The sequence below is a fragment of the Thermothelomyces heterothallicus genome (assembly GCF_042370625.1).
Source record: "Thermothelomyces heterothallicus CBS 202.75 unplaced genomic scaffold P884_scaffold_1, whole genome shotgun sequence".
Classification (NCBI taxonomy): Eukaryota; Fungi; Ascomycota; class Sordariomycetes; order Sordariales; family Chaetomiaceae; genus Thermothelomyces; species Thermothelomyces heterothallicus.
Genome location: NW_027192562.1, coordinates 802,986 through 826,948, shown reverse-complemented (window position 1 = coordinate 826,948; position 23,963 = coordinate 802,986). Strand labels below are relative to the sequence as shown.

Below are 23,963 nucleotides of genomic sequence, written 5' to 3'. Positions count from 1 at the left end.
TGTGTTAATTGAGGCAGCCCACGGACAAAGTCCGCGCGTATGGGGTCAGGAACGCACTGAACGGTTTAGTTAGTCGGAAATGCAAGACAAGTGCATAGCAAGTACGGATTACATACATACGTTATATTATATATGTATGTTGCATAAACTTAGGTTAAGGAGTAGAGTAGGGTATTGTGTAATTGTAGGGACACAATCACCACCCATCATCTTTCCTACGGGCGCCCGTCTAACTTTACGAGTATGCATGTCGCAATTGCACCGATTTCTCCTAACCTTTTTTTTTCCTGAAACCCAAATGAGATAGATGTATATGTGCGAACCATGATGAAAATCCTCCACCTACTCGGTCAAATAACCATAGAGCGAGAGGAGATAATGAACAACGACAAAAATAACACAAGAAAAAAGGACGAGTTTAAAAAAGGAAAAAAGAAAAAAGAAAAACAAATGTATTAACCGTGCTTCTCCAGACTCTGGAGGTTCACGAGCTCCGCGTACCGGCCGTTCTTCTTCATCAGTTCCGCGTGCGTGCCCTGCTCCACGACGCGGCCCTGGTCAAAGACGTAGATGACGTCGGCCTTTTGGATGGTGCTCAGCCGGTGGGCGACGGCGATGGTGGTGCGGCCCTTGGCGGCCTTGTCGAGGGCGGCCTGCACGACGTGCTCGCTCTCCGAGTCGAGAGCCGAGGTGGCCTCGTCGAGCAGCAGGATCTTGGGGTTGCGCACGAGGGCGCGGGCGATGGCGATGCGCTGCTTCTGGCCGCCGCTCAGCAGCGCGCCCTTGGACCCCACCACCGTGTTGAAGCCGTCGGGCAGCGAGAGGATGAAGTCGTAGATGTTGGCCTCCTGGCACGCGAACTTGACCTGCTCGTCCGACACCTCGTACGGCGCCCCGAGCAGGATGTTGTCCCGGATCGTGCCCTGGTACAGCGTCGGCTCCTGCGACACGAGCGCGATGAAGCTGCGGTACTCGTTCACGTTGAGCCGGCTGATCTCCTTGCCGTCGACAAAGATGCCGCCCGCGAGCGGGTCGTAGAAGCGCTCGAGCAGCGCGATCGTCGTCGACTTGCCGCACCCGGACGCGCCCACCAGCGCGACGTACTGGCCGGGAGAGATGGACAGGTTCAGCCCCCGCAGCACCGGCTGCTCCGGCCGAGTCGGGTAGCGGAAGTGCACGTCGCGGAACTCGATGCTGCCGTCGACCGCCTCGAGCTTGTCGCCGCCGGGGGCCCACGTGTCGATCGCCGGCTTGCGGTCGAAGAGCGCTTTGAGCTCGCGCGACGCCTCGACCGCCTTGCCCATGTCCGGCGCGAAGCTGAAGACGGTCCCGGCCGATTGCGCGCCAAAGATGACAGACGTGAAGACGATGAAGAACTGGAACAGGTCGTATTCGTACTTGGCGATCAGGGTGCCGCCGTACCAGAACCCGAGGGCGAACGCGAGGAACATTAAGGACTGCGACGCCGCGTACAGGAGGCTCGACTTGAGCACCGAGATAAGGCTGGCGCGCTGCTGGGCCGCCAGCGAGGCCCTGTACTGGCCGAGCACGTCCTCCTCGCGCGTCAGGGCGGCCACGGTGCGGATGGCCGTGATCGCCTCGGACGCGAAGCTCGCCGAGCCGGCATACGCCTTCTTCGCCCGCCGCTGGTAGTGCGCGAGCAGCCAGAAGCGGAAGAAGCCGCAGCCGATGAGGATGGGCATGGTGGCGATGCACACGAGCGCCAGCTTCCACCCGATCGAGAGGGCGACCACGCAGGCGGCGATCAGCGTGGTGAAGACCATGATCAGCGTCCCCAGGGTCGAGCCGCTGAGGCCGGCGACATGGGTCGTCTCGGTGCTGAGGAAGGAGGTGAGGGCGCCGGCCGAGTTCTCGTCCCGGTCAAAATATTCGACGTCCTGGCGCAGCATGGACCTGAACGACATGTCGCGGACCCTGTGGATCAGGCGCTCGCTGCACTTGGCGAAGGCTATGCCCTGGGCGACAAAAGCGATGAACATGACGATGGCGAGCATCAGGTACATGAGCGACCAGAAGGAAGCCTCGGACCGGATGTGGGGGATGGTCTCGTCGGTGACGGGCACCGAGCTGTTTGTTTGTTTTCCTCGGTCAGCTTTTCATCCGAGAGATCTCCTTCTTCGTCCGGCCTGCGGGAGCTTCGAGGAGGGAAAAAAAAAAAAAAAGGGAACCAAAGAAAAAGAAAACTTACAGAGCACTAATGAGCTTGGCAAAGAAGACAGCCTGGGTCGGGTTACCGCCGCCACAGATGGCGGAGAAGAAGAGACCGACCAACATGATCTTCCACTCCTCTCGGTTGAAGCTGGCGATGAGCTTGATCAGCGTCCAGAGGCTGTACTTCTTCTGGGATTCGGGCTTGCGCCCCGCCAGGGCCATCGAGCTGGCACTCTGTTGCGACTGCGTCTTCTTGAGCCTGGCCTGGATGTCGTCGTCGGGATCCCCGGGGACGGCGCCGCTCCTGCTCCCGCGAGTCGAGGCCCGGTAGATGGCAGCCTCGGACCCGCGCTTCTCGAGCAGCGCAGCTCCCCCCTCCCCCTCCCCGTCCTCGTCCCCCTCTTCCTCGTCCCCCCCCTCCTCCTCCTCGGCTTCGGCCGCCGTCTCGTTGGCCGTCTTGATGGCCTGGGCCGTGACGAGGTTGTAGTACGCGCCGCGCCTCTGGAGGAGGTCGTCGTGCGTGCCCTGCTCGACGATCCGGCCCTGGGACATGACGACGATGTTGTGGGCGTCCTTGATGGTCGACAGACGGTGGGCGATGGTGATGGTGGTGCGGCCCTCGGCGGCGGCCTCGAGGGCCGCCTGGACGACGCCTTCCGACTTGGTATCGAGCGCGCTGGTCGCCTCGTCGAGGAGGAGGATCTTGGGGTCCGAGACGACGGCGCGGGCGATGGCGATGCGCTGTTTCTGGCCGCCGCTCAGCAGGAAACCGCGCTCGCCCACGTTGGTCTCGTATCCTTCCGGGAGGGCGGTGATGAAGTCGTGGGCATTGGCCTTCTTGGCGGCCTCGTAGATCAGCTCCCTCTGCTTCTCGGGATCCTCCTTCTCCCACTTGGTCCCGATCAGGCCGTGGCGGATGTTCTCGTAGATGGTTGTGCTGAAGAGCGCGGGCTCCTGGGACACCAGCGCGATCTGTTGACGCAGCCAGCGGAGGTTGAGGGTCGAGATGTCGACGCCGTCGAGGTACACGGTCCCCTCCAGGGGGGAGTAGAACCTCTCCACCAGGCCGATGATGGTCGACTTGCCGCTCCCGGAGGCGCCGACGAGGGCCGTGGTCTTGCCGGCGGGGATGGTGAGCGAGACGTCGTCCATGACGACGACCTCGGGACGCGAAGGGTAGACGTGCTTGATGTGCTCCAGCCGGATGGTGCCCTCGACCTTGTCCAGCTTGGCGCCCTCCCCGCTTGACGGATCGATAGGAGATTGGCGGTCGATGGTGCTATAGATCTTGGCGGCGGCGCCGAGGGCGGTGGTGAAGGCCTGGGCGTTGGGGGCGACGTTGCCGAGGTTGAAGGCTCCGATCATGACGCTCATCATGACGATCAGGACCTTGCTGAGAGAGACCTCGTGGCCGACGAGGAAGCGCGATCCCATCCAGAAGGCCAGGCCGTAGTTGAGATAGAGGATGGTCATCATGCCGCCGATCATGGCGCCGAGGACGCTCTTGAGCTTGAAGCCGAAGACCTCGGCGCGGGTCAGGTGGACGTCGTACTGCTTGGCTAGGCGGTCCTGGGTGCCGAAGGCGACGGCGTTGCGGATGCTGCTGATGACCTCCTCGGCGACGGAGCCGCCCTGGGCGTAGGCGGCGATGTTCTGCTTGGAAAACTTGACGATGAACTGGGAGGCGGTGCCCATGCACAGCAGCAGCGCGACGACGGTGCTGAGCAGGATGAGGGTCAGCTTCCAGAAGCTGACGAAGCCAATGATGAAGGCGGCGACGAAGGTGGCGATGGCCGAGAGGGTCAGGCCGACCTTCTCCGAGATGCCCTCCTGGATCAGGTTGGTGTCGGCCGTGATGCGGGTGGTGACCTCGCCGGCGCCGAGCTTGTCGAAGAAGCCAATGTTCTGCCTCATGCAGCTCTCGAGGTAGTGCTCGCGGATCTTGGCGCTGATGTGCTCGCCCGTGTAGATGAAGCCGACGGTGGAGATGTAGGTCGTGACGAACTCGCCGATGGCCAGGTAGACAAAGTAGAGCACCAGGCGGCCCATCTCGTCGGTGAACTCGTCGTACGTCATGGACGAGCCGGGAGTGAAGTAGTCCTGGAAGGTTCCCTGAAGGTTGCCAAAGATGACCGTCATCAGGGGCAGGGCGGCGCCCGAGGCGATGGCGCAGATGGAGGACACCAAGATGATGAGCAGGTCGTTGCGCGACGAGTAGCGGTAGAGCATTGCCATGCCGACCTTGACGTCGGGGGTGTAGACCTGGTCCCGGAGGATCTTGGCCTCATGCTCGGGCAGGTGGGCGAAGGGGTCCTTCTCGGACTCGTCGTCCTTGGGCGCCACGACCTTGCTGTCGGCTTTGGCGAGGTTAATGGCGATTTCATCGTTGTTCTTCTCCGTGCCATCGCTCGAGTTGCGCCCGGAAGACGGGCGACCCGGTACCGGCGCCGTACTCTTCTCGCTCAGGTCTTCGGCCATGGCGATCGACAGCGAATTCGACAGCAGATGGACGGGTGGCTATCCGAAGGAGATGGCGTTTTTGGTCTTGTCGTCGAGGCTCACTCACCCTGGGCCGGCGCCACAGGTGAACGTTTCTCCCCCGGCCCCTTCCCCCCCGGGGTCCCTGCGAAAGGACAAACCAACTTAATCTTCCAAACCTAAGCCAGGCTCGTGTCTGCAGCAACGAGTGTCAGAAGCAAGGCGCGGTCGGGATGCACAACGCTGACCGAGCACCTTGCTCGACTTCACGCAGCACAGGCAGCTATTGCATCACCGGATTTTGACAAGCACGATTCAGAAGCTTGAAAAGCTGATGCGAGAATGGGAGCGGGAAAAAAAATTTAATGGCAGATCAAAGAAAAAGAGGAAGGAAGGTTTGAGTTGGGACCTGAACGGAAGGAAATCGATCCGTGTTTGCAAAGACTGGGTACCTATTCTTTAAGGCCGGCCTTTTTTCCATTTAAATAACTTTTCCATTTACATAACTACTTCCATCACCAACAGCTCACTAGTAAGGTTGAGTCAGCCCGGCGAGCCAAATACGGTACGGGGGGCGAGTGCAACGCTAGATTTGGTGTGCGGATCTTCCATTCTCTCCGTGGAATCTGCCAAGAGAAGAGAAGAAACAAACGCCGGGGGTCACGGAGGTTGGTCACGGAGTTTGGTCACCTCCGTGACCCGATTCGCTCCCATGATCGAGATGATTGGGGGCGGAGCGGCTCTTGACGGGTCCAGGACCAAGTGCTGCGCGCAGTGCCACTGCCCGGGAGCTGAAGTCTCCGAGGAGCCCCACCACTTTAAATTGCAGGGTTTCTTCGCGAAGTGATAAACTTATCAGGCTTCAAAGGGGGAAACAAACTTCTCCATGTCCGGAGGACACAACGACCAACACGTTATCATGTTCTTTTCGGGTTATCCTGTATGAGCGCGTATCCAGCATTGCCACCCCCATCCGGTAGACCTTAAACGAATTTACAGCTTTACCCCTGTTTGCTCGCTAGCCCGTGACATGGGATGGATAGAATCTGGCACAACGAGATATCGAACCACAAAAGGAACCACCAAAGAAACCACGCCTGAGTCGCCCTGGGTCAATGACCCTCCTGAACTCTCAGGGCATGGTTTCTCTGGTTAGCTCCAAGCCCTGAAAGGCCCTGAAAGTTCCTATTCAAGAAGGGGAGAGAGACTACGGACTAGTAGGTCAAAATTACACACTAGCGGACAAACAAGAGTTGAATTGTAGTGCTTGTAACTCGTACAAGTAAATTACAGGTATACTAGTATTGTTTTTTTTCTTCTTTTTTTCTCTTCTTCTTTCTTTCATTGTGTTTGGTAGGGAGTACTTTTTTACGGACTGTATGACACATTCGGAGATCCACGCTGTGCAACCTAGTAGTAGTGTAGGTTGGGATCCTTGACAGCTCGGGGGCCCGGGGTTCTACAACCTCCGACGCGATCCACCGAGTCCGTCACAAGATGTCCCGCGTGGCGCATTGCTTCGAAAGCTTGTTTCTTCAGCCAAGGTTGCACCCGAGCTTCAGGCAACCAATGCTACGAGGCAACACCGACTTGGGGCCTGCTGGATGGGGAAATGACCGTACGCAAGCCGCGCAAGCCATGTCATCCAGAAGTTCCTGTTCTAAACGTGGAGTTGCACAGTACGCTTACGAATACAAAGTGAAAATGGGTATGAAGGTGAGCCGCTGCCAATTCCGAGACAGCAAATTCATTGCTATCAGGGAATGGCGCCATTCATGGTTCCCATGTCCCACTTCTGCATAACAATCCTATAGTTAACGTTAACTAGTGTAGCGTGTCTTCCATAGTTATTCCATCCATGCGGATTCCGTATCCCGCAAATGGCGTCCTATAACTTGGATAGGGAGCCCCAAAGCTCGTCAACTATCTACCAGAATCCCGCGAGACAGTCTGACCCATGAACACAAGGCGCTCCAGCCTCGTCTCGGCTCGTCGAGGTCTCTCCATACATATTGTACGGATTTATGTATTCGTGTGCATGTTCATTGGAATCGGGATGCCGCATCCTCATCACGAGGGCTTCGGAAAGTTAAATGACCCGAACTCCACCAAATCACATACGACGTGGACCTGTCAACCGTGGTACGTGGTTGCATATATCAACAAGTTGGGTGCAGCTAGTTGAGACGAAAATGCCCCGACAGATGTTTTGAATTGTGTGCGGGGCCATGCGCGGGCCACAAGTTTGATGTAAACTGGTGCGTTCCTGGAGACATAATAACAAGTTTCCGCATGCAGTGCATGGTCGCGTCAGGTACAGGTCCGCGGATGTAGTTAAGTGATAGTTATTCGGAGCATGAGGCGCCTAACTATACTATACAGTATCTACCCGATTTGCGTGAGGTACAAAGTCATCTGTGCACACCTCAGTACGGATCACACTGCTGCAAGTTTGTAGGATGTATGCCATGTACGGACGTACACTGCATAACTACGGATTAATCCGTACCTTAGTAGTAAAGCTGTCGGAGCGGGGCCGGATCCTTGTCTGTCGACAGGTTTGGTGGGGGTGCAGCGACACCGCCCAAAAATTCCCGTGGCAGAAAAAAAAAAATCCCCAGATCTTGGATTGCGCTGCATTGTATGGATTACATGCTTTTGGTTGTCGTCTCAAGATAGCACAGTTCGCTCCATTGGCACCCTAGACACAACAAGCAACACAACAGCACCCACCACTTCCGCCCTCCTCACGGTTCTCGAATCTAATCGCAACTCTCACCACCCGATACGAGACCCAACCGACGACCGTCACAATGCCCAAGTCAAAACGTGCCAGGGTCTACCACCTTACCCAGGTGTCCAAGAAGACGCGCGAGCAAAAGGACAAGCTCTTTTCCAGCATCCGCGAGTGCATTCCGCAATACCAGCACTGCTTCGCCTTTAGCGTCGACAACATGCGCAACAACTACCTCAAAGAAGTGCGCCACGAGCTGTCCGACTGCCGGTACTACTTCTCCCTCCCTCCTTCCCTCCCTCTTCCTCTCTTCCGTCTTCCCTCTCCGTCCTCCTCCGACCTTTTTACAACCCCTCTTCCCCCCCCCCCCCGCGCGCGCTCTACACCTCCCCTCTTTACAACCCAGTACCATAGCCACCGCCCAAACTGACAAAGTCCGACTCTCCCTCCCCTTTCCCCTGGGAAACCAACCGCGCAGCATGTTCTTCGGCAAGACGAAGCTCACCGCCCGCGCGCTCGGCACGACGCCCGAGGACGCGCAGGCCGACGGCATCGACGGGCTCGCGCGCCACCTGACCGGGGCGGTCGGCGTCCTCTTCACCAACCGGGACCCGGAGGACATCATCTCGTACTTCGACTCGCTCTCGCACGTCGACTTCGCCCGCGCCGGCACCGTCGCCCCCCGCACCGTGACCGTGCCCCCCGGCGTCGTCTACTCCACCGGCGGCGAGGTGCCGCCCGAGAACGACGTCCCCATCGCCCACACGCTCGAGCCCGAGCTGCGCCGCCTCGGCATGCCCACCCGCATGGTCAAGGGCAAGGTCTGCCTGGGCGCCGACGAGAGCGGGGAGGGCCGCGTCGGCGGGTACACCATCTGCAAGGAAGGGGACGTGCTCGACTCGCGGCAGACGAGGCTGCTCAAGCTCTTCGGCATCTGCTTGAGCGAGTTCCGCGTCGCCCTGCTGGCCTACTGGAGCGCCTCGACCGGGAACGTGACCGACTTGGAGGCCGGGAAGCAGCGGCTGGCCAGGTTGCAGCAGCAGGGCAAGGCCGGCGCCAAGGACAATGCCAAGGAAGAGGGGGATGAGATGGACGAGGATGAAGAGGAGGATCAAGACTGAACGGATTAGACCGTGCTACTGGGTGGAGAGGGTGGGGTCCCGGGGCTTGTCTGTTTCATTGTGCATATAGGGGACTTTTGCATGATACCATAGCTTTTGTATCGGCTTGGGCTTTTCGGTTACGGGCGTCCGGACGGCGGGTCAAGAAAACAAAAAAGATAGAAGAAAAAAGAGCAAGAACAAGAGGACGGAAATAGAGCAATTCATGCCACCAGCCGGGGAACTGATAAGCTCCCCCGATCGTGCTGGTGATAATGATGATGATGATGATGTGATGATGATCATCGCTACCTAGAAGTCCTTGCTCTTCTCTTTCCCCAGCAACACCGTATCTAAAGAATCATCACCGGGAGCAACTTTGACAAGCATTGGCGGCGGGCCCCGATAGCAGCACATTTCGTAGCTGGAGACAGGCTACCCGTTTCCTAGGCCAGACGAAAAGGAAACAAAAAAGTCCCTTACCTCTGACCTACCTTCGTCGTTTCTCAATTTCTAACCATCAATATTAATTCGCTTCCCTTGCCCCGTTTTCTTCTTCTTTTTTGGTCACAAGCGTCAAGCAGTGAATAAATACAAGACAAAAGAATGGTTACCTTCCCGAGAACTCTCGTTCAGATTCGTGGCATCGAGGCAACGCGGTAGAGTTGCCCGGAAGGAAAAAAGAAAAAAGAGGCTTGGTTCGCTGGGACGACAATTGAGGGTTCGGGGGGGGCAGTTTTGGGCTGCTCGTCCCAGCTGACATGAAAGACCCTAGCGGTGGAGCGCATATAAGTTGCTCCAACGGGTAGGTGAATACTAAATGTTGCCGGACAAGAAAACGGAACCGCATCGGTTGGCTGTCCGGCCGAGGAGGATGCTGCTTTTTTCCTGACGATGACCTCCCCCTCCCCTTTCTGACGAGACGGCTTACCCTCAATGCCGAGACGAGGCGGGATTGGGGGGGCAGAGGACGAGGGAAACGACAGTGAAGAGAGTGATACCCACCACAAGACATGAGGCCAGTCTTGTTAGTAGCGTCGCAACTTCCTCGGGTCTTCGTAACCGCCCTCGTAGCCGCGTTTCCGAGAGTCGTCATGGTCCCTGGGTCGGTCGTAGTCTCTGCCGCTACCGCTGTAGTACCCACCATTCTCGCCGCCGCCGCCGCCTCCGCGGGGTCGGATGGGCTCCGTGTTGCTGCCAGTCTGCCGGGGGTTGCGGTCGCGGTAGCCACCGCCGTCCCGTCCATACCCACCGCTTCCTCTTCCGGGGCCGTCACGTCGGTCGTCGCGGCCGCCATAACCACCACCGCCGCCGGGTCCGCTAGGGGCGTTGGGTGGCCCGCCGTAACCACGGTCTCGGCCTCCGTACCCGCCGCCACCACCACCACCACCGCCGCCGCCGCCGCCGGGACCACCGGGGCTGGAACGGAATCCGCTGCGGTCGCCGTAGCCGCTACCTCCTCTGAACCCGCGATCGCGTCCTCCCCTAAAACCACCGCCAAACCCGCCCCGGAACCCACCGCCAAAGCCGCCAGGGCCCATCGGCCTGGACGTAGATGCCTTGGTGTAGCCCCGACCACCAAGCCCGCCTCCCAAGCGGCGCGGCTTCCAACCTTTGACTGTCCTGCCCCTCTCTACGTCAACCTTGATCCGCCGGTCCTTGATGCGGATACCATCACATCCTTCCAGGGCAGCTATATGCGTACGCGCGCATATGCGCATCTCGTCAGTAACGCCTTACCATGAAACTGGACCTACTACCTTCGTGGTAAAGGGGTGAAATGGGGCAAAACGAAGGTGGGAGAAGAATGAAAAGGAGGAGGAGGAGGAAGGACTGGCAGGCTTGAGGGCCATGTATGTTCCAGGGCGGGTTCCGGCAAGCTGCGGGATGACAGTGTCAAGAGTCAAGGTGGCAGGCATTACCTCTCATGTCCTTCTCGCGCTCAAACACTACGAAGCCGTACCCGCGGTGGGGTTTCTGTTTCTTGTTTCCCTTCTCGTGGGCGTGGGTATCGCGGATGATGCGGATCTGCCAAGGTCAGCGAATATCCAGGCCAGGCCCAAAACAGAGAGGGCTAAGGGAGAAGAACGAAGAAGGAAGGAAAAGCTCACCCGCTCAATGGGCCCAAACCGCCCAAATTCACGTTCCAGGTCCTTCTCGTCGGCGTTGTAGTCCAACCGCGCCACTATCAGCGTCTTGAAGGCATCGCCGCGGATGTTGGGATCCGCATGGGGGTTGTCTAGTTTGTTCGGTCGCGTCAGCACTTTCCGTTTCGAGACACACAAATAACGCTGCAGCACACGAGCAGACAGGACGCACAATTCTTGGGCCCCTCAGTGAGCAGCCTTTCCACCTGCTCCTGCTTCTCGCGCTTTTTGCGGTCGCGCCTCTCCAGCCAGCTCTCGGTCGGGTGGTACTCATACTCGCGCTCGTACTCGGCCATGGCGGGCAGGTACTGGGCGATGCCCGAGATGGACGCCGTCCTGCGTTCCTCGGGCGGATGGTCGCATGGCGGGACCCAGCGCAGGGGCGGGCGCGGCGCAAAGAGCGCCAGCAGGTTGGGGGGGAGCCGGTCCGTCATGGTGAGAAAGCTGTCTTGGTCGCCTTGTCACTTTGGCCGCGCGAGGGATGTTGGTCCGCGATTCGCCGGAATCGAAAATTCTTCGCGAGCAAGGGCCGCGATATCGCTCGCTAGGCGTCCGGTGCAGTACAAGACGACGGGCACGCACGCAAACCCTGTTGGCTTTGCTGGCGACGACGCGCCAGATGTCGATGGAAGACGGAGGACGAGACGAACTTGGCAGGATTGGGAAGCTCGCGATGCTGGAAGCATTGCCTGGCTGATGGCGCGCTACCCTGCGGTGGGGCCGTGCACAGGAGCAACTTCGTAAAGTTACTCCGTAGTTAGGTACGGAGTAACTAACTAGTAAAATGATAGATAGCCAATCATGCTGGTTAGGGCCCACTTATTTTCTGCCGCGTTTGGACCGGGCCGCATGGCCCATTTTCTGCCGCCGCATCTCGCGATTCAAATGCTCTTCAGACGGCAACGGCGACGATGACAGTAAGGGCGGTGCAACAGATCTCTACCGGCCGGGTAAGGAGTGAAAAGCCGCTTTCTCGACCTGACGTGTGTGCTAACCCAAGTACCAGAATGGCGTCGGTTCCTTCATCTTGCAATGCAAGAAGATGAACTTCCATTACTGCGACTGGGCGGGAAGTTCAAAAGGCATGAAGTATGTCCCCTGCCTTCCTCTTCTTTCCTTTCCTCCGAACCTCCTCCTACTCGAGACAACCAGTGGTACTCATAATGATACAGCGGCTTCATCAAGTCTCTCCTCCCCAAGTTCGCCGCCGCCAACCCGCAAGTCGAGTTCACCGTCTCCCCACGACCATCCAAGCACCCCGTCATCGTTGCTCAGTACATCAACGGCCGCGAGAAGTCCATCTGCGTCCGTAATATGGAGCCGTACGAGATCCTCAAGAAGGCCGAGCTGCTGCGCGATGCCAGCGGCGAGAAGAACAAGAGGGTCACCAAGCCGGTACAGAGCATCAACGAGTCGGTCAGAGGTGTCTGGTCCCCGTACCATGGGAACGGGCTGCAGGTATGAAAGGGCGGAATGGTTGTGGTGTGGGCCGTATGAATGTGTACATGGTGCAATGCTTGCTTGTAACAATACGAATCCTTATATCTCGCCGCTTGGGAATCGGAGTTGGAGGGTACAATTGTAACACATATTCCGGCACGGAGAAAGCGAGTTGAGCTGAATCTTGCCTTTTATTAAGATTTTCGGTTCATCTCTACTTAGACTTCTGACAATGTGGTCCCATGTTCAGTCACTTTTGCCGTTCCTTACTTGTGGCACATTCTCAGATATCCACTTCCTTTTTTTTCTTTTTTTTTCTTGCTCTCTACCTTGGCGGAGACGCTCAGAGGTTGGAGTTGATAATGTCGACGACTGGGCTCGTTAGCTCTGATGAGAGTGTAGACATGAGGGAGCTGGCAACTTACACTCGGGCTTCAGGCTGGCGCCGCCGACCAGGAAGCCGTCAATGTCCTTCTCCTTGGCCAGGTCCTTGCAGTTCTTGCCGTTGACGCTGCCGCCGTACAGAATCCTCGTCTCCTCGGCGACGGCGTCGCTGACGTTGGCCTTGAGCCACTTGCGGATGGCCTCGTGCACCTCCTGGGCCTGCTCAACGGTGGCAACCTTGCCGGTGCCGATGGCCCAGATGGGCTCGTAGGCAATCACGACCTTCTTCCAGTCGTCGGTCGAGAGCTTGGCGGCCAGGGCGGCCAGCTGGCGCTCGACGACGGCGACCGTGTTACCGCTCTCGCGCTCCTGGAGCGACTCGCCGCAGCACCAGATGACACTGACGCCGCCGTCAACAGCGAACTTGGTCTTGGAGGCCACCACCCCGTCGGTCTCGCCGAGAAGCGTCCGGCGCTCCGAATGGCCCAGGATGGTCCAGTTGACGCCGCTGTCCTTGAGCTGGGACACGCTAATCTCGCCCGTGTAGGCGCCGTTGGGCTTGTCGTAGACGTTCTGCGCAGACACCTCGATGCCGGGCTTCTTGAGCTCGCTCTGGGCGAGGTGGAGGTAGATGGCCGGAGGAGCGATCACGACCTCTGAAGGAAGGCAGCACGGGTTAGCTTGCTTGATTGTTCCCGTTCTTACTCCCCCTCCCCCGGCGCCAACTCGTCGTCGTCGTCTGAGTCCATAGCAAGCAGGGTGTTAACGTACCAACATTGGGGTCCAATTGCGCCTCGTTGAGACCCTTGACGATTGTCTTGATGGACTCCTTGGTCCCGTTCCTGGTGGTCGCGGTGGTATGATCAGCTCGGAGAGCTCCAACGCGGGGTTTTGAGGCGTCATGGCGGGGTAAAACTGCCCACGTACATTTTGAAGTTGCCGCCGACGAAGAACTTGCGAGCCATGGTGGGCAAACTCTTTTTCTCTTATGATGAACGAAAAAAATGATTCAGGAGGAAGGGGAAATTGCTCTAATCACAATATGGAGGGCGGGCTTGAATTTGGGTGTTGATAGTATTCGACAGAGAGGTCCGAGTGGAAGTGGGATGGATGCGGGAGCTGCGGGCCGAAAAAGTGGATGCTCTGTTTGGGTTGGGGGACATGGTGCAACCTCAAAGAGTCCACCCAATGTTGGAAACGCGCCTGCAAACCAGCCCTGCGTTCTTTTTCCCAATAGCCTTGGCTTTGGCTCATTTGCTGCTTGCCACGGACCGAGTATGGAGGTACGCACTCTACTCAATGTAGTCAGATCCCTATTTTGGAAACAAGTAAACAACGATGTCGCCGGACTATCCCGCAGTTCCCTTCCTGTTAACGAGTTGTATGCCCTCGTACATGCATCGATGGATATAAATGCCCGTCCGCAAAGAAATTGAAAGTAAACTTTCTTGTCAATGACCCAACACGTCATCACCAGATCGTGTGTCGATCCAGCTCCCCCTCCAAGGTTGTGTGTCCCCCGTTCTGGGTCCGGCTCAACCCGGCTATTGGTCCCACAGCGAGCCGAGCATGTCCGGCCGGCCCATGAACTCCCGGCCTTCATTTTCGTCTTTCAAACGGGTATGGGCTAGCCGTCCACCGCCCTGCTTGCAGTTTAGTGATTTAGCGGCCCCTCACAAAGAACCCCCCTCTTGGCTTGGCAACACGATCTCTCCGTAGCAGCGTCTCCTTAAGATTGACGGCCTGCTTCTTCACCTTGGGAGCCAACCTCGTGTCTCCACTGCTCTTGACGACCCGATACGCTGTTGAGCCCAGCCGTTTGTCCTTCGGAAGTTTAGGTTCGCGAAGTAATGTCTGCTCTGCCCCGCCAAGCTTCCTCCGTTTCTGTTGTGCGTTGGTGGCCGGGCTGGATGGTCGGGGGCCGTCATCTTCCCCGTCTGATTCGAGTAGATCCAGAGGGAGGAGCTTTGGCACCTCCCGTTTCCGCTTCTCCGTTTCTGGCGGGAAATCCTGGCCACCGCCCAGGTTGGCATCTTCATCCTCGTCTTCTTGTCTGCTCGCTTTCCGAGCCCGCTTCCTCTCCTCAGCCTGCCGCTTTAGAAACGCATCACGTTCCTGCCGTCTCCTCTTCAACGCGGCAGCTTGTCTGTGCGGAGTTAGCGGCGGGCCACCGACGAGGCGAGAGTTGGGCTCGACTTACTGCTCAATGGCCTTTGCAGCAGCCTCCGCAGCTTTCAGGGTCTCGGCTTCCGCATCACGCGTGGACACAGCCTCCGGCGGCGCATCATCGTCGGAGTCATCCTCCTCCTCCTCTTTCTCTTCTTCTTCGCGCTCACCCGTCTCAGCTCCGTTTCCACCCGTCTTGGCAATGCTGTCTTCCAAAGAATCCCGAGAGGGTCCTTCCCTGGGTGTCACGAATTCATCATGGTCGCTGTCCTCAAATGTGATGTGCTGCTTCCTCTCCTTGGGCGTCTTGAAAACATCCTCGCTGTCTCCCTCCTGGCTTCCCGAAGCCGACGCTCCGGCTTTCCTCCGCCGCAGTGCCGAGGACGTTGGGAGCGGGATTTCAATACTGACGTGCCTGCGCTTAGCAGACCCTGTGTCGTTGGTGCCCACAGCCGACTTTGGACTTGACGGCGAGTGCGGGTCGTCCTGCTGCTGGCTTTCCTCCGCTGTGTTGTCTGCCTTGTACTTTATGCTTGCTGCTCTGAGGAGTGGCTGCCCATTAACATCATCGCCGGCTTCGCTGGCTGGTGCTGAGCCTGGGGCGTCATCCTTGACCTCCGGCGTATCTGGCTCAGAATCCGAAGAAAGGATCTCAATCACGGGTTCTTTCTCAGCCTTCTTCACCTGCTGCCGCGCCGACCTTCGAGGCGCCATAACTTCGAGTGATCACAGACAGCAATATGCTCCCGTCCAACAATGGTGTCCTAATGATTGTTGCACGCAGTAAATTCAGTGGAAGTCGCAGTGTGAGTTAATGATTTCATGAACACACATTGAATCGGCAAAGGGACGTTTCCTGAACTTTTTTTTTCCTTGCTGCAAGGGCCGGTTTCATGATGCTTGATTGGCTGTAGATGATCATTGGGACCCACATCACTGTGAACTTGTACTGAGTTGCAGTAACTACTCCGTGGGCCCTTTTTCTGGGACATGCACATTACATCCGCCCTCAATTCAGTCCGAGCTTCTGGGCAACTGTGTCGAGCTCCTCTGTCAACATCAGCTACAAACCGTTGTTTACTTGTTATTTTTAACGTTGCCGAAACCAACCAGATTAATGCAACTGTTCTGAGCCCGCTTCATAACTGTCAATGAGATTATGATGGTGTTCGTCAAAGATTGATTACCTGCTCACCCCTAACGTCACGGTCAATTCCGCCCTTGTTGCTCCAGCGGCACAGCGATGTTTTTGGCACGGGCTTCAGGGGGAGCAGGACGGCTCTCTGGGATTGCTACCTGGGCTGCCCTTCGACCTAGAGTTCCGGATGCGCATCCATCTGTTTTGGCCAATCAGGGCCGATTACAACAACAACAACAACAACAACAACAACAACAACAGCGAGATTACGCAGTGTTTCTTCGTCCGCGATCGAGGCGTCCCCCAGCAGATGCGGCGGACGGTTTGCCCTTCAAAAACGTCGACCCTCCACCTCTCCGCTGGTGGCGAGAGTTTCAGGAGGCTCGCGGGATCGGGGATCTGACTCCGGAAAATTGCCTGAGCGCGTTCACGCAATACTGCCTCGTTGCAGCCAACACGGGCTCCAGCTGGAAGAGTGCGCTGGAAAGGGGTATGTCTCTAAAAGCCCCAACATGTGGTTCATCCTCCTGAGGCTAAGTTTCTTGTAGACCACAATATTGACCCGTACACCCTCCACTACACCGCCCTGCCATTGCTCAACCGGTCCGGGAGTCCTGCTATGATGGTTGGAATGCACATGCTCTTCACAGCATCAAGCATGAATTATACGCCTTCTATCTTGACGCTGATGGGCATCCTCGTGCGCTCGCCCGAAGATGTCTATGCCAAGGCGCAAGCGTCGCCGTCCTGGCGCGAGGTCGCTGCGCGGTTTAAGCGATTGCTTCAAACCGAGAAGAACCCCGACGCCTTCACACTGCAGGGGCTCTTGCTGCTGCGCGAAGGCAGGGGCGACGTCTTTGCGCTGAGGTACTTTGACAGGGCCGTCGAGGCGGCGCGCGACATGCCAGGGACGCAACCGCGACCGGTCGAGCAAGATGCCCCTGCCCCGACCATTCGCGAGCCGAGGTGGACCCTGGAAGCTTTCTGCCACAGGAACCGCGGAGCCATTCTGCTGAAGCAGAACCGGAGAGAAGAGGCCATGGCCGCCTTCAGGATCCTCGCGCTCGAGCTGGACCTCCCAGACGGCTACGCCGAGCTGGCCAAGATGCTTCCGCCGCACGAGAAGGAACGCGAGACCTACCTCCTGAAAGCCGCACAGGGCGGCAGCTTCGAGGCCTGCGAGCTCCTCGCGCTCCACATGGCCGACAAGGCCGCTGACTCGGATCTGCCTCGCGGCGATCGCGCTGTCGCTGCGGGCTTGGCCCGCGAATGGGCGTTGATCGAGCCGGACGATGCGAAGAGGGAGCAGGTGCTGGCCCAGGTAGCGGAGAGGACCAGGGCGGTCTCTGGGGAGAGATAGGCGAGGGAAGCTTTCCGCTAAATGATTTGTTTTGAGGCGGGTCAACACGTTCAGAGACCGTCTGATGACGGCACTTCAGCTGTTACGCAACGCTTCCTGTATTGTCAAGTACGAAGTCCGTGTGAACTGTATATATATATAAACTGCACAGAACTGGCCGAAATGGGTCGTTAATTGGAGACGCATCCTTGCAATTGCCCTTTAGGAATTCTTCCGATTCGACGTCCCGCTATTGCTGCCAACAAATTTGCCTTGAAGACGACGACCGTAGGTGTAGTGTGCATCCTTCCCGGCGGCATGAAGTACGCAACAATAAGCTTGATCCACTCGAGAACCAGAATAAGCTGCGGTTGCAAAGCTCTTAGTGTACGGTGTCATGTTTTCCGGACTAAAGGCAGATTCGGGAGAGTGACTGTTACGGAGGTACGTGACTACCTCATTTCCGAGAGGCCGTGGTCGCAATGACCGTTGAAGGAACGCGGATGGCTGCAATCCCAATAACTCGTTTCTTCCCGGCCTGCTGCTATCTCCACAGGATTGTTTGCGCAGTACTGAACCGTTGCAGGAAAACCATGCGAGTCCCCAACGCCTAAGAGTGACGACGCTGTTACGGGTCGACTGTCGTGCCGCGACGAGCAGCGGCACGTCGAGAGATTCTGAGTTGGCGGTTAGAGGTCGCACAAACCATATTCGCTGGAAACCATTTCATTGTATGTACATACATACATATGTGAACTACTCCGTTTTGTTTCCGTACCACGTTACCCTACGCGAGCACTGCGCAAGCTTAGGCGAGGGCGCAGGTGGTGCTGCAGGAGTCCAGACCAGGTCCAGAACCAACCAGGGTTGCACTCCGCATCGGAGCCACAAGCGTGGGTCCAATGGTTCATGCTGATGCACCAAAAGTGGGGTTGAGAAATGAGCAAAAGGCCATTTTCCCCTGGCGTGCCTGGGGACCGATCACTGCTTCTTTTGCCGATCTGGCTGCTTGTGCCTTTTTCTTCTCTTTATTTTTTTATTTTTATTTATTTATTTATTTATTTATTTATTTATTTATTTTATTTTATTTATTTATTTATTTTGCCTGCTGAACACACTCACTACCGACTCACCCACGTGGGATGTTACTGGTGACACCCTGGTGATGACCAGGGGTACCAGGCGCCGCAATGGCGATGGATTCATTGCATGACACTAGTTACTATGGTAGTGATCCGTACCGAGTTCATGTACACTATGGAATACAAGTGTGTGTAATTACGCAATATGATATTTTTCAAGAGTACTGGCGCTTCCATAGTCTTCGAATGATGCCGCGCCAGGTCCTAGGGAGTACATAGTGTACACTGAATTACCTATACAGGAGCCGGTCGATGTCTGCAGGCAGCTCCTTCCCTAGAGTTATGAAGCCCATCCCCTTGAGCGAGGTGGTTTAATCCATGGAACCGAGCAAGGAGTTTAACAGATCTCAAGAGGTGCCCACTCTTGGTTTAAAGTGTCGTACTATTATTGAAGAACCTGGCTCAACCATTTGTCCTTTTTTACGGGACTCGGATATTAAATAGCCAATTCATTGCTTACAAACAAATATCACAAAATTTCTCATGCGCCTCTGTTACACGGCGGCGTTGGCCAGAACACAGCGTCCGGCCCGCTGTCCGATGAATGCTGTTCATCTCGAGTTGGTTTCAACCCGCCATCTCGGGCCCTTCTTCTCAACCCTTGGATGACGGTCCGCGGGGCGGCCGGAGTTGTCACTGCAGGATGGTGTGCAGACAGAATGCACACACTCCGCCCATGCAGCAGCACTTCGAGACGGTGCCGCAAGCGCCGCCTCCGTAGACTGTTCGCGATTGGCATCTCCACCGTCTGATTCTGGCCGATTCCTGCGCGTGTAAGCGACGCTACTCCGGCTAGAATTGCGCTCAGGCGCGACATCGCTTCGGCGTGTAGGCAACTACACTAGTTGCAATAAATTTTGGATATTCAATAACTCGGGCCAAACAAGCAGTTTGGCGTGCCCACCGGCCAAGTCCTCAGCGGGTGGGCGTGAGTGGGCTTCCTGAAGTGGAAAAGTGGGCTTTAACTAATAACTACACTAGTTAACTTACGTACGGACGTAGTTAGGGCCGTTTCCCCAACTCCAGCCCAGCGAGTGGACTTGGAGGCTGGCAGAAGTCGACGATTGGTCCGAACCCCCCGGGCGCGGTTTTGCCAAGGGGGGTCCCCCGGCCGAAGGGTGCCTCCCGCAGCTCGACCCCTAGCGTAGATCATGTTGCCGAAGTGTTCTGGCCCTCTGCGCTGTGCCGCCTTCTGTTTCTATTTTATCGCTTGCAACCTGTTCTGGACTGCCCAACGCCCCCGATCCCTTTTTCGAGATGTCAGTCAGCAGAGCTTCGTGATCGAACAACAAGCCAAACGAACTCTGTCCTCGATTGGCGAATTCCGATCGCGCAGAGGTCAACTGCAGGTTGCTTACTCTAAAGGGTGCATACATACTGTATGTACATACATACATAGCTACATACCCGAGAAGCACACCACCTACCCACCTATCGCGCCCCGCGCTGCACGCTTCGTCAGCCACCGCCAACCTGCTTCCCAACCTGGCAGCAGCATTACCGCCGATAGGTCGTCCGGCTCGGCCGCTTCGTCCCATTGGCGTTACCCACCTCCCGCGCCGCAGTTCGTATATATTTACCCGAGGCGCCCATAGACTATTTATTAGCCAACCAATTCACACACAAGCGCGACCGAATCGTCGAGTTTCCGAGCTTCGATTCCTTCCGCGAAGCGTTATTAACACACGTCGCTGCCGGAGCGCTGCACGCCGAGGGGTCCGGGTCGAAGAACATTTCTTAAATAGGGACGATCGCCCTCGCGCTGGGCAGGTCGGTTGCAACGAATCGTTGGTGACATCCGGGCCCCAACCAGTGCTGCGATCCTCCTGCTCTTGCCGGAAGACGATCTGCCTGTCTGACCCGGGCAATCGGAAACTCAGTCACTCGTTTCACCACTACGTAGATCCGTTGCACAGAGTAATGTTGCACCGGCCGGCCTCTGCAACCGCAACACCATGAGCTCCGATGCAATCTCGACGCCCGCCGGCCGCGCCCCTCGCCGATTATCCCGACCAAATCGCCGCCCCCGGGTCTTTAGTCGCCTGCCAGTAACACCATGGACCGTGTTACTTGTCGTCCTTGTCAGCTTCGCTTCATACGCACTGGCGGCCGTCGCACCCTTGGAAACCCCGGCTGTCGGCCATGGATTGCTAAGGCGGGACGGCCAAGGAAGGGCAGCGCTGCCAGACAAGCAGTCATCTCAGAGGGGGGGCGTACAGAGGCGGGCCGCATCGGAGGATTCGGAGCCTACTACGGAGTCCTCGGAGCCCTCGAAAACGTCGGCAACCCAGTCAGTCACGACGACATTCTCCATCGGCGTGGGGTCAGAAACGCCCTCCAGCTCGGGATCCCGCTCGGGATCCAGCTCCAGCACGACTGCTTCTGCAAGCCCTCTTCCCAGCATCCTCGACAGCTTGGTGTACGATTTCGCGCCGGGTCCCGACGGCGAGGCCTCGCCATGTCCAACCTTCATCAAGTCCTTCCTCGCCGACCCCAACTTCAAGAAGTGCTACCCCCTATCCATGCTGTTTGACGTGAGTGTAATACCCGACATGCACACCCAAACCTCCCAGGGGTGCTTGCTAACACCGGCACTGCAGAGCTCCCGGTCCTTCTTTGAAGCCCAGCGCTCGGCCGTCGGCATCACGCGCACTCTCGACGCGACGTGCGCCGCCAACGCCACCTTCTGCACCGGCTACCTGAACCAGCTCGCTCAGAACCTCACCCAGCCGGAGAACTGCGGTACCGACTACGAGCGTGGCCAGTCGACCGTCGCAGACATCTACAACGCCATGATGGCCTACGGGCCCGTCTACAGCGCCGGGTGCCTGCGCGACCCGGACACGGGCGCCTACTGCTACGCCAACGCCGTCACCAACCTGACCAACCCGAGCTCGACCTACATCTACTTCTTGCCGCTCAACAAGTCCCTCCCCGGGACCACCGTGCCGTCGTGCGGGTACTGCCTGCAGCGGACCATGGCGCTCTATCAGGCGGCGACGGCCGACCGCAGGCAGATGATTGCGAACACTTACGTGTCCGCTGCCCAGCAGGTCAACACCATCTGCGGGCCCAACTTTGTCAACGAGACGCTTGCCGCCGAGGTCATTCCCTCGGGCGCCGCGAAGGTGCCGGCGGCGAGTTTGTTGATGACGAGCACGCTGCCTTTGTTATTGGCGACACTAGCGTGCTTGGCCTAGATTTCATTTTTTTTTCCTCGACTTCGTCTTTTTCCACTCCTCTTCCTCCTCCTTCTTTTCCTCTTCTTTTTTTTTTCACGATTCTTTTCTTTACGTCACCCATTTTGTTTGACAGTTTTAAAGGCAAGATAGAAGGCAGCTCGTTCGCTGTGGTTGGAAGCATTGGCGTTTTAGGTGGACAATTGGTTCCTTCTTTCTCGGGACGAACTCAGCGAGTGCGGTGTTCAGGTGCAACTATGGGATATTACTTGTCTGCTCCTTTTAAGGTTCGTTTTGGGAAGGTCTCTTTGAAATGTTGCGGAAATGGGATGTGAGGGCTTCGCCCCGGACGGAGTGGCGTTGGGTCTTGTGGCGAAGGCTCGCCGGCCGCTGCTCGGTCGAACGTCGTCCGGCTCAGCTGGCGGATTGGGGGGTATCGAGTGGCTATCTGGATAGAAAATATAATGTTTTGTGTAGTACATCATCGGGTTTCTCTCGGCAATGTCCTGGAGTGGCTCCTGGGCAAGAACAAAGGGGGAGGAGAACTGCCCAAATGCTACCGCCTCCAACTGCCCGGCGCGATTCGTTTTTGAATTGCTATTATCTTGCCCATAGATGCAGCCCGTTGTTGCCCCTGAGATACAGGCCAAATCTTGCTCTTTATGGAACCCGGAAAGCGCCCCAAATTCCCACTTGGAGCCGCGAGTGCGAGCTGAGCTGGGAGAGATTGGTTGTTACCCTAACCAGCAGATTTTCGCTCGACGCTGAATCTATCCCCTGGAGGGTTGTAGGAAAATCTCTGCAATCTCGTCGCGTCTGTCGTAATTTTGTTTAGCTCAGCTTCTACCCTCTCGGCGCTTCGCGAGGTGAGGTGAGTGGCAGTGCCGACGTCTCGGCGCAGGGCTCAGGGGTTTGTTTACTTTCGTTAGATGTGTATGCTCCCACCTGGACCTACGGCATTACTACAACTCCGACCCACTGGAGGCACAGATCAAAAATCTGATGCTACGTTCAAACAAGGTTCCGTCTTGTCCGATTATGTGGGCTCTGTAAAACACTCAGCCCGCTGTTGTTTCTCAAGCTGCGACTGGGGAAAAGGGGGGGACGCGGGGAAGGGTACTAAGTAAAGACTGGGGGAACACGGGATGCTGTCTGAGCGGCGATAAGGATCGGTAGCTACTCAACAGAGGTGACGTGACAAGATAGAGAATACAACTTCAAGAATGGAAAGATGAGAGAGAGCCGGCACGTTTCCTCATTTATCATGGTCAGGGCCAGAAACCGTAGCATCTGTTCCCTAGGTGATGATGATGATGAGCAACGAGCTAAAAGGATCCGCGCTCGAAAGAACATGAGGCTTCCCTCACAATCCTGTTCTCCGACATTTTCTCTGTCCGCCACTTCTCACCACGCCTGAACCCTTGAAGGCTCAGTCCAAAGATAACGTTGAGTCTCAGAGCCGGCCGGACAAGAGACTACCTGCCCTACTACCTACGTGAATTCCTCACCACAATCCCTGCGCCAGCGCTGCTCCCATAGAGTCAGCCCTGGCCGTTTCGACTCTCCGTCTGTGCTACTTCCCGTCACGCCCCAGAACATGCGCCCTTCGATATACTCACCAGCGGAATACCACATGCTCCCCCCGACCACGACGACGGAACCAAGCCCCGACAGTAGGAACAACCCCGGGGAGACGAGGAGGCGAAAACTGAACCTGAAAGTCGAGTGGTTGGGGGCCCGTTCCTGACAGTGGTCGGGTGTTCGCTCGCCTCGGATGCGGCGGCATGCGTTGGTGCCAGGCCTGGCCCGCTCAGGAGCTGCCCCCTTGAGATAAACCAACAGCTTGCCGGAGAAGAGGAAGAAGGGGTTGGCAATGGGAGGAGCAATGTTTGCAGAGTCCACTAATCCCGTTCTCCGGGAAGGGAAAAAAAAGGGGGGCGGGGCGGTGCGCGGTTGTTGCGACCGGATAGGCTTAATTCGAGCTTGTTCTCGGAACCCTTGGTGTTTGGAACGTGTAAATTGGTCACAGAAGATGAGAACGTTGGCGGATACAAACCCAAGGTTCTTCCCTACAAACCCGAAGGGCCAAGGAGAGGTTCTGCGTGGTACGGGCAACAAGGGACGTTGAGAGAGCCCGAGGAAGATCTCGCCGGCGGCATCAGCTTCGGAAACCTGAGTTACACACGCTCCAGCTTTCCAGATATCGTGGAACATACGCTCAGAAGCCAGCATCTGGCTACAATCTGGCGGTGTCGTAGACCCTCCAGCTGTCCTTGTATATGAATGTAAGACAACTTAGGTTCGTTGTTTATAAATTCCAGTTTGTGATTATGATCAATGGGTAGAAACTGGAAGTTGGGTCGTGTCACTTGAGACCAATGACTCTGGTATTAGTCCAAGAGCCCGGAGTGAAAAAACAAAACAAAAAAAAAAAAAAAAAAAAAAAAAATCAACCGATGCAAAAGCCACTGCGAACGACCTACATATGAACATAGAGAGCATCTATAGAGAACACCGAGGTCCTGGCTGGGCAGAGGGCAGGTA

At 56.9% G+C, this 23,963-nt stretch overlaps 9 protein-coding genes across 9 annotated transcripts; 4 read left to right on the top strand and 5 right to left on the bottom strand.

Moving 5' to 3' along the window:
• Positions 1-103: 103 nt before the first annotated feature.
• P884DRAFT_214294 (P-loop containing nucleoside triphosphate hydrolase protein) lies at positions 104-5,094 on the bottom strand. Its single transcript, XM_069439229.1, has 2 exons — positions 2,210-5,094; positions 104-2,088 (listed from the first exon to the last, which is right to left on the bottom strand). The coding sequence occupies exons 1-2, from the start codon at positions 4,648-4,650 to the stop codon at positions 456-458; spliced, it is 4,074 nt and encodes a 1,357-aa protein (XP_069301546.1). The 5' UTR covers positions 4,651-5,094; the 3' UTR covers positions 104-455.
• A 2,369-nt stretch (positions 5,095-7,463) lies between these two features.
• P884DRAFT_214291 (ribosomal protein L10-domain-containing protein) lies at positions 7,464-8,705 on the top strand (the record flags this gene model as incomplete). The annotated part of the gene is made up of 2 exons (XM_069439228.1): positions 7,464-7,654; positions 7,863-8,705. 2 exons carry the CDS (start codon positions 7,464-7,466, stop codon positions 8,503-8,505), a joined length of 834 nt encoding a protein of 277 aa, XP_069301545.1. The 3' UTR covers positions 8,506-8,705.
• Positions 8,706-9,512: 807 nt separating this feature from the next.
• P884DRAFT_265823 (U1 small nuclear ribonucleoprotein of 70kDa MW N terminal-domain-containing protein) lies at positions 9,513-11,065 on the bottom strand (the record flags this gene model as incomplete). Its single annotated transcript, XM_069441977.1, has 5 exons — positions 9,513-10,177; positions 10,242-10,364; positions 10,407-10,512; positions 10,596-10,723; positions 10,804-11,065. The coding sequence occupies 5 exons, from the start codon at positions 11,063-11,065 to the stop codon at positions 9,513-9,515; spliced, it is 1,284 nt and encodes a 427-aa protein (XP_069301544.1).
• Positions 11,066-11,542: 477 nt separating this feature from the next.
• On the top strand, positions 11,543-12,246 carry P884DRAFT_214285 (mitochondrial 54S ribosomal protein mL43; the record flags this gene model as incomplete). Its single annotated transcript, XM_069439227.1, has 3 exons — positions 11,543-11,581; positions 11,638-11,720; positions 11,804-12,246. The coding sequence occupies 3 exons, from the start codon at positions 11,543-11,545 to the stop codon at positions 12,093-12,095; spliced, it is 414 nt and encodes a 137-aa protein (XP_069301543.1). The 3' UTR covers positions 12,096-12,246.
• A 168-nt stretch (positions 12,247-12,414) lies between these two features.
• P884DRAFT_190499 (Triosephosphate isomerase) lies at positions 12,415-13,420 on the bottom strand (the record flags this gene model as incomplete). Its single annotated transcript, XM_069437518.1, has 4 exons — positions 12,415-12,443; positions 12,497-13,111; positions 13,227-13,297; positions 13,383-13,420. The coding sequence occupies 4 exons, from the start codon at positions 13,418-13,420 to the stop codon at positions 12,415-12,417; spliced, it is 753 nt and encodes a 250-aa protein (XP_069301542.1).
• A 697-nt stretch (positions 13,421-14,117) lies between these two features.
• On the bottom strand, positions 14,118-15,335 carry P884DRAFT_190850 (uncharacterized protein; the record flags this gene model as incomplete). Its single annotated transcript, XM_069437542.1, has 2 exons — positions 14,118-14,601; positions 14,656-15,335. The coding sequence occupies 2 exons, from the start codon at positions 15,333-15,335 to the stop codon at positions 14,118-14,120; spliced, it is 1,164 nt and encodes a 387-aa protein (XP_069301541.1).
• Positions 15,336-15,864: 529 nt separating this feature from the next.
• Positions 15,865-17,119, top strand: P884DRAFT_273881 (uncharacterized protein; the record flags this gene model as incomplete). Its single annotated transcript, XM_069442643.1, has 2 exons — positions 15,865-16,249; positions 16,308-17,119. The coding sequence occupies 2 exons, from the start codon at positions 15,865-15,867 to the stop codon at positions 17,117-17,119; spliced, it is 1,197 nt and encodes a 398-aa protein (XP_069301540.1).
• A 3,076-nt stretch (positions 17,120-20,195) lies between these two features.
• P884DRAFT_190925 (uncharacterized protein) lies at positions 20,196-21,440 on the top strand (the record flags this gene model as incomplete). Its single annotated transcript, XM_069437553.1, has 2 exons — positions 20,196-20,774; positions 20,841-21,440. The coding sequence occupies 2 exons, from the start codon at positions 20,196-20,198 to the stop codon at positions 21,438-21,440; spliced, it is 1,179 nt and encodes a 392-aa protein (XP_069301539.1).
• Positions 21,441-21,475: 35 nt separating this feature from the next.
• P884DRAFT_253224 (uncharacterized protein) lies at positions 21,476-22,029 on the bottom strand. The gene has a single exon (XM_069440777.1). The coding sequence runs from the start codon at positions 21,902-21,904 to the stop codon at positions 21,665-21,667; it is 240 nt and encodes a 79-aa protein (XP_069301538.1). The 5' UTR covers positions 21,905-22,029; the 3' UTR covers positions 21,476-21,664.
• Positions 22,030-23,963: the final 1,934 nt, after the last annotated feature.

Bases quoted from the DNA above. Each gene is read 5' to 3' on its own strand.
- P884DRAFT_214294 (XM_069439229.1), bottom strand. From the start codon at position 4,650: ATGGCCGAAGACCTGAGCGAGAAGAGTACGGCGCCGGTACCGGGTCGC. The intron at 2,089-2,209 runs GTAAGTTTTCTT...ACAAACAAACAG, and splicing joins GCCAAGCTCATTAGTGCTCT to CTCGGTGCCCGTCACCGACG.
- P884DRAFT_253224 (XM_069440777.1), bottom strand. From the start codon at position 21,904: ATGATGTACTACACAAAACATTATATTTTCTATCCAGATAGCCACTCG.